This window comes from Nyctibius grandis, chromosome 18 (genome assembly GCF_013368605.1).
Source record: "Nyctibius grandis isolate bNycGra1 chromosome 18, bNycGra1.pri, whole genome shotgun sequence".
NCBI classification, from domain to species: Eukaryota; Metazoa; Chordata; class Aves; order Nyctibiiformes; family Nyctibiidae; genus Nyctibius; species Nyctibius grandis.
Window position 1 is genome coordinate 898,364 of NC_090675.1, and position 7,394 is coordinate 905,757.

General features: G+C 59.7%; 2 protein-coding genes across 4 annotated transcripts in view; both read left to right on the plus strand.

The window, feature by feature from the left end:
• Positions 1–3,842, plus strand: part of PHF12 (PHD finger protein 12) — a 32,887-nt gene extending 29,045 nt beyond the window's left edge. For all 3 annotated transcript variants that reach the window (XM_068415754.1, XM_068415755.1, XM_068415756.1), the window contains 3 exons: positions 185–267; positions 1,928–2,066; positions 2,673–3,842. In XM_068415754.1, coding sequence (XP_068271855.1) covers positions 185–267; positions 1,928–2,066; positions 2,673–3,010 — 560 coding nt within the window. In that variant the 3' untranslated portion in view covers positions 3,011–3,842. The remainder of the gene's footprint in view (positions 1–184; positions 268–1,927; positions 2,067–2,672) is intronic.
• Positions 3,843–4,508: 666 nt separating this feature from the next.
• On the plus strand, positions 4,509–6,958 carry DHRS13 (dehydrogenase/reductase 13). Its single transcript, XM_068415606.1, has 5 exons — positions 4,509–4,635; positions 4,725–4,843; positions 5,510–5,633; positions 5,714–6,034; positions 6,619–6,958. Exons 1-5 carry the CDS (start codon positions 4,509–4,511, stop codon positions 6,921–6,923), a joined length of 996 nt encoding a protein of 331 aa, XP_068271707.1. The 3' UTR covers positions 6,924–6,958.
• The last annotated feature ends 436 nt before the right edge of the window (positions 6,959–7,394 follow it).

Consider the following 7,394-nt stretch of genomic DNA (forward strand, 5'->3'; position numbering starts at 1 on the left):
GTTCAGTGGCTTATCGCAGCATTATTCATGCAGTCCTGGGAGCGAGGACAAAGGCAGTTGCTCCCCTGTTGTTTTGCTAATTGAAGTTTAATTCTGTCTGTTGTTCTCTGCTGCCTGACAGTTTTGTGGGGTTTTTTTTTTTTTCTGAAATGAACTGAGCCTGTTTTGTCCTCCCCCTTGCCAGGAGCTGATATGGATGTGTGCCTTACGAGCTACGGTCACTGTAACTATGTGTCTGGCAAACATGCCTGCATATTCTATGATGAGGTGAGTGCTTGAGTGGGGTTTTTTTTTATTATTTTTATTATTTGGCATGCATGGCAGTGGGAGCTGGAGGTGCAGGCAGCAGGTTGTCTTTGTGTGGTGCTCCTTTGTGGACTACAAAGTAAGAGCCAGGGCCGTGACTGGTTTCACTCCAGTGAAGGCTGCGTCAGCGTTTTCTGTCAAACCCTTTTCTGAAGCGCGGAGCTCTGCCAGCGTGATTTCTCTGAGCTAACTGCTCGTGCACAAAGACTGACCACAAGTAAGCACTGTCACTGCTGGTGTCTGGGGAAATAAAAAGTCGTGGAAAGGGTTCGATACTTTTTGATCCAGCTGCGTTGTTCACAAAAGCTGAACTTTGCGTGTCAACATCGACCCTCAGCTGGAACAAAACAGGGAGCTGCTCCGAGCCTCTTGCTTTCAGGTGTGGTGGTGGTGCAAAGTGTTCATGGCGTCTGTAGTGCTCTGTATCAATTATTTAACTAAAATTTCAGTTATGCGCTCAGCATAAACAGAGGTTACAGTTGCTCCTTAACTACAGGCCAGAGATTAGTTTGTTCTTGAAGTAAATAGGCTGGCGGGCCTGCCCATAAAAGCGCCGCTGGAGATGTCTCTTAGCATGGAAGCAGTCTTTGAAGCAAGATAGAGTCTTTTATATCACCATTTGTCAACCAGCTACTGAGCAGGATCCAGCATTAACCCGCAGCCAGCTTTAGCCATTCCTCCAGTGCACTACAAGCTACAGGTCACACTCGGTAATGGGATCCAGACCTTAAATCTCTGTTGAAGCATCTCACAGTGGTCAATCCTAAATCAGGCCCTAGGCACTGAACTTCTTCCATACTTCAGCAGGGCTCTGGTCGCTTGAGAGGGAGAAACCCCCCTCCTTAGCTCTGGCTGCTGTTTCTGCTTCTGGCCGTTGGCAGCTCGTGCTTGGCCTTGGTCTCCGCAGTCTAGCAGGTTACTTAAAAATCTACTCTGCTGTGCATGGGGAAGTTTTGTAACTTGATTAAAGCCCTGTAGTCCCTGGGGGACAAGGTCTTCAGCCCTCAGATGATTCCTGTGAGCTAACCTGAAATCTCCTCCGCTCTGTCAACATCCTCTGCAAAGCTCAGCTGAGCGTGACACTGCCTGTGCAACGTCTGGTGGCATTTCAGCGTCTGCAGAAGGCCTGTAAATCCCAGACCGTCTCTATCCTGTGGTGCTGCAGCAGCACACTGGCATCCCTCTTGCCATCTTGTGTCTGCTTTCCAAAGCACATCTCTCCCCTGCTAGGCACAGGCCTTGGGCTGTTTGCGCCTAGTGTGCCTGTTAAAATGGTGCGCTCGCTTTGTGAGAAGCAGCTTGAATCCCTGTTTCCAAAACATCTGTTGGTCCAAGTGCAGTAGGTAAAACCCACTTCTCTTCTAAGCTGCTTTAACCTTCCTTCCCTGCTTCCCAGGCAGCAGCTGGTGCTGGAAAACCGACTGTTCTGTGAGCGTGAGCCACGCACGAGGGGCGGGTTGGTGGTCTCTGAAGCTGGAGCGTATTTAACTGCTCTTATTTAACCATCAACAGTGGTAGGGAGAGAGGGGTTGTGTTTCAGAGCTCCAGAGGGGTGTTTGGGCAGAAGCCTTTCTGACTTGATGTCTCAATTCCCTCCTCTTCCCTTTTTTTTTTTTTTCAGAATACGAAGCATTATGAGCTGTTGAACTACAGTGAGCATGGGACGACCGTGGACAATGTTCTGTATTCCTGTGACTTCTCGGAGAAGATGACGCCCACTCCTCCCAGCAGTATTGTTGCCAAAGTGCAGAGTGTGATAAGTGAGTGTTGAGGCACCGGCCGGCCCCACGTCCCACCGCAGGGAGCTGTTGGAGGGGAACAGGAGCGGGTGCATGTCGATTCCTTGCTGGTGCCCCTTGTTCTGCAGTCGTGGGTGCACCTCTTGCAAAAGGGAGAGTCTCTCCATGGGCCTCAGCCTGGGTTGCATAAGACCTTCCTCTGCGGGCCTGGGGAGTGCCTCAGCCTGGGGGGTGCTGTTAACCCTGCTCCTGCCTCCGGTGCTGGGGTTAACCCAGCTCCAGGTCCCTGCCTGACATCAGTTCCGAGCTGGACTGAGGGCTTTCCTCCCCTCCCAGGCTGTGAGGAAGCCATCTGGGCCATGCTACAGGCATCCCATCCCCGTGTGGCTTACTCCTGCTCCCCACTGGTCACCTTGCTCTTTTTTTGGCTGCCAAAATAGATGTGTAAATGCCTCTACCTCTCCGGGGCTGTGGGGCAATTCCCATTTCCCTTTTATCAGCTGCTCACTGCAGGTGACTGAAATGCCTCATGGCTGGAGGATCTTACCCTCAGCAGTAGCCCCTGTTGATGAAAACAAGCTGCCACTCGCCTGCCCGTATCTTTAAATGTTCTGTTTTCCTTTCCAGAACGACATAAAAGCAGAAAACAAGAAGAGGAGCCGCATGAAGAAGCCGCCGTGATGAATTCGCAGGCGCAAGGGCAGCATCGGAAACCCTGTAACTGCAAAGCCAGCAGCTCCAGCTTAATAGGGGGCAGCGGGGCCGGCTGGGAGGGGACAGCCCTGCTCCACCACGGCAGTTACATCAAGCTGGGCTGCCTGCAGTTCGTGTTCAGCATTACCGAATTTGCGACCAAACAGCCCAAGGGGGGGGACACTGCCTTAGTACAAGACATGGACTTGGAGGAGAAGCTTTCTCTGAAACCCCACCAGGTGCCCGTGCTGCGGTCCAACTCCGTTCCCTAGGAATTTTAGGAAGAGAGCTTCGGAGTTAAGGAAAAAAAAACACCCTCGAGACTCTTGCAATGCAAAAATGTACAAACCGAGGTGGGATTTTTCTATGTCGGCCCAGAGACTGTTCACACGCCGTTTGCATGAAATAAAAGAACGTTTAACTTTTTTTAATTTTTCTTTTTTGCTCAAGTTTTAGGGGCATTTGCACATATATTTGTACTATACATTTCATTTTAAAAGGAAAAACTGCAGTGAGAGCAGGACGCGTCAGAGCGAGGGGCGACCGCCGTCTGACTCGAGAACTCTCTCTGACAGGTAGTTCCCATGCAGTTGTAAAATAATCAGAAACTTGTTCTATTTTGTGCCAGTGACAATAGTTTTATATTAAAAGAGAAATACAGTTTTCATACAGCAAATCTATACAATATCATTGTTTTATTTAATGTAAAGAAGCGCTCTTCTTCCCACAGTTATTTTTCCCATCCCTCCCTGCTATGGTTGCACTACAAGTAGCTACTGTGTATTACAGGCAGTGAGAAATGAGTTCTTTTCCTGGTGTCCATCCTATTTTTCTTTCAGATAAGGAAAAGTGTTGGATTCTGTGTAAATACATCAGTGATGGCATTTTTTCAATGTTTTAAAGCTGTGTACAGTGCTACATGTGGTATGACGTTCCTCAAATTGTCTTATTGTAGCAGATCGTTCGTCGTAATCTGTCTCTTTTTGTTTATATGCCACCCCCCCGCCGCAGAACAGCTAGTTCCACTGTACATAGTAATTGTTAACGTTTTAGACTTTACAGAAACTTTCCTGTATTCTGTATATAAAACAAAAATACTTCACATTCTGTTTTCTGACTGTCGTGTCTCAACTCTTGTCACCACGACGTGGAGCTTCCCCCGAGTGTCGCACCGCAGGAGAGGAGCCTGAGCTGCGCGAGGGGGTGAGCCTGGATGGAGGCAGCCTGGGGTCCTGGGTGGGGAGGGGGGGAGATGCTGGGGGTCCAGGGTGGGGACTGGAAGGCCATAGAATGGGGTTTGGGGCTGGAAGGGACCTTTGAAGGTCATCTAGTCCTGCCGTGAGCAGGGAGATGTTCGACTCCATCAGGTCCAACCTGGCCTTGAATGTTTCCAGGGATATATATATAGAGAGAGAGATATAGAGATATATATATAGAGGGGGGGGGGGTGTCTGGCTCTGGGCGCACCCCTCGCCCTCGGGGCACCGTGCCACGCAGCAGCCCCCGCGCTCGGTGCTCAGGGCTGGCAGCAAAGGTGGCACCTCGGGGTGCGGGGCTGCGCTGACCCACGGCTCGGCCTCTCCATCCCTCTGCACCGGGGCCACGCGTTCCTCCTGCCCGCACACAAAGGCCTCTGCGAGCCGCTGCCCCGGCCCCGCGCTCTCCGCAGCGCTCCGGTTGCGACAGGCGCGGGGCGGCCCCTGGGCCCCGGCCCTCCTCCGGGCCCGGGGAGGCGGGACCCGGCGGCGGCGGTACCGGTCGGGCGGCGGGATGGGGTGGGTGCTGCTGGGCGTCGGGCTGCTGCTGGCCCTGTACGTGCTGCTCCGGCACGGCCTGCGCCGCGCCCCGCCGCCCCCCGCCCGCCCCGCGCTGCGCGGCCGCACCGCCATCGTCACCGGTGAGCGCCGGGCGCGGCCCCGGGAGACGGCGGAGGGAGGGCCCCGGCCCGGCCCGGCCCGGCCCCGCGCTCACCGCTCCGCTCCGCAGGGGGAAGCAGCGGCATCGGGGCGGCCACGGCGCTGGAGCTGGCCCGCGGCGGGGCCCGCGTCGTGCTGGCGGCCCGCAGCGCCCCGCGGGGGGAGGCCGCCGCCCGCCGCATCCGCAGGGTGAGCGCCGCGGCACCGGCACCCCCGGGGGACAGCCCTGGGCAGTGCGTGGGCATCCCCATGGGCACCCCCAGGACACCCCCATGGGTACCCTCAGGAGACTCTAGGACACCCCCAGGGCACCACCCAGGACACCCCCATGGGACATCCCTGGGCACCCCCAGGACACCTCCAGGGCACACCACACACACACACCCCCCCCCGCCAGCACCCCAGGGGCACCCCTGAGACACCCCCATTGGACATCCCTGGGCATCACATGGGCACCCCCAGAACACCCCAATGAGCACCTCTGGGAGACCCCCCCCCACGGAACACCCCTGGGCACCCCAGGGGTACCCCCAGGACTCCCCCACGGGACATCCCCAAGCACCCCAGGGGCCCCCTTGGGAGACCTCCCCCAGGACACCCCAGAGCACCCCCCAGGCATGGGCACCCTGCACCACGGGGGCTGCACTGGCACCCCCAGCCCAGGCACGGGGCACCCCCACCCACCCCTAACACAGTGCAGCCCCAGGGCACCCCGCAGCTCCCCTCACCCTGGGCCAAATCCAGCCCCCAGAGCATCCCCCCTATCCCCGGCCGGATCCAGCCCCCACCCCGGGCAGGGTGCCCCCCCGGGCCGCCCCCACCCCAGCCCTGCCCCAGGCCGCTCTGTACCTGCAGGAGACTGGGAACGCGGAGGTGCGGTTCATGCAGCTGGACCTGGCCAGCCTGCGCTCAGTGCGAGCCTTCGCCAGCGCCTTCCTGCGCCAGGAGCCCCACCTGCACCTCCTCATCAACAACGCCGGTGAGCACCAGGTCCCCCAGTCCCCCGCCTTGCACCACCCCAGGGCACCCACCATGGGCTGCCATTGCCTCTGTTTGCAGGGGTGAGCGCCGGGGGCACGACGGAGGACGGCTTCAGCCTCCCCTTCCAGGTGAACCACCTGGGCCATTTCCTGCTCACGCAGCTGCTGCAGGAGCGGCTGCAGAGCTGCGCGCCCAGCCGCGTGGTCATCGTCGCCTCCCGCGCCCACTGTGCCGGCCGCCTGCGCCCCGACACCCTGGCCACCCTGGGCCGCCCGCCCCCCGGCCTGCTCTCCACCTTCCAGGACTACTGCGACAGCAAGCTGGCCAACGTGCTGCACGCCCGCGAGCTGGCCACACGGCTGCAGGGCACCCAGGTGACGTGCTACGCCGTGCACCCAGGTAGGGACCCGGCTCTGCAGCCCGGAGCTGGGGACGGTGGGATGGGGTGGGGTCACCATCAGCATCTGCATGGGGTGTTCCTTGCACGGGGTGTCCTGTGCGTGAGGTGTGCTTTGCACGGAGCGGCTCTGCTCACGGGGCTGCCTGTGCACGGGGCGCTTTTTGCACGGTGCAGCCTTTGTGCAGAGAATTCCTGCACGCGCAGCATCCCCTCGCATGGAGCGTGCTTTGTGTGGCCGCTCCCTTCGCACGGAGCAGCCGTTTGCAGGGTGCGACCTTTGCACAACGTCCCTTTGCACGATGCGTTTTGCACGGCGCACCCTTCCCACGAGACATCCCTTCGCACACTGTCCCTGTGCACGGTGCACCCTCGCACAGAGCACCCTCCTTGCACCGGAGCACCGTGCCCCGCTGAGCCGCACACGGCGTGGGGTGCAGGCAGCCCCCCGGGAAGGCAGAGCTGCCCGTGCAAAGGCCGCCCTGGCGCGGCCGCTTCCATTTCTCGCAGCAGAACAACCCACTCGCACGTGGGCTCTTCCCCGCCGGGACGTGGGGTGTGACGTGGCCACTTCCCCTCGCCCCAGGGTTTGTCAACACGGAGCTCTTCCGCCACACGCCGCTCTGGCTGAAGCCGCTCTTCCTGCCCCTCGTCTGGCTCTTCTTCCTCGACGCGGCCGAGGGTGCCCGCACGTCCCTGCACTGCGCCACGCACGAGGGCCTCGAGCCCTTCAGCGGCCGCTACTTTGCCGACTGCCGCCCGCAGGAGCCGTGGCCACCGGCCCGCGACGACCGGCTAGCCCGGGCACTCTGGGAGGCCAGCGAGAGGCTGGTGGGGCTGGGGGGGGCCGGGGGGAGCCCCTCACCTGCCCCTGCTGCTGTCCCACAATAAACGCGAGAGTGGCAGAGGGAGGAGAGTGCGTGTCGGCTCCTGCGCGGGCAAGAGCTGAGTGGTGCGAGGTGGCTGCGGCACCGTGGTCGGGAGGGAGCGGCGAGTGTGGGGGGAGGCGGGGGCTCCTGCTGCAGCACGGCTGGGCGGCGGCGCCCCGCGGCGTGCCCCGTGCCGTGGGCGTGGGTGATGGGCGTGGGCGCTGCGCAGGGTGGGGCCTTGCACGCGCACACGCACACACAAGCGACACGGTGCGCCCACCTCACACCTGCAGCACGCCCCGCCTCGCACACGCATGCACACGCTGTGCCTTGCACACGCATGCGCACACCCCCACGTGCTGCAGTACACGCGCTGCAGTGCACGTGCCCCACCTTGCACGGGCACACCCACCCCCCCTTGCACACACACCTGTACACACCCCCTTGCACACCTCCCCTTGCACACACACCCATGCACACCCCCCCTTCCACT

What these genes read in the sequence shown, in the direction of transcription:
- DHRS13 (XM_068415606.1), top strand. Translation starts at nt 4,509, where the DNA reads ATGGGGTGGGTGCTGCTGGGCGTCGGGCTGCTGCTGGCCCTGTACGTG. An exon ending in CCGCCCGCCGCATCCGCAGG is followed by an intron (nt 4,844 to 5,509) that starts GTGAGCGCCGCG and finishes CTGTACCTGCAG; the next exon opens with GAGACTGGGAACGCGGAGGT. An exon ending in GTGCTACGCCGTGCACCCAG is followed by an intron (nt 6,035 to 6,618) that starts GTAGGGACCCGG and finishes CCCTCGCCCCAG; the next exon opens with GGTTTGTCAACACGGAGCTC.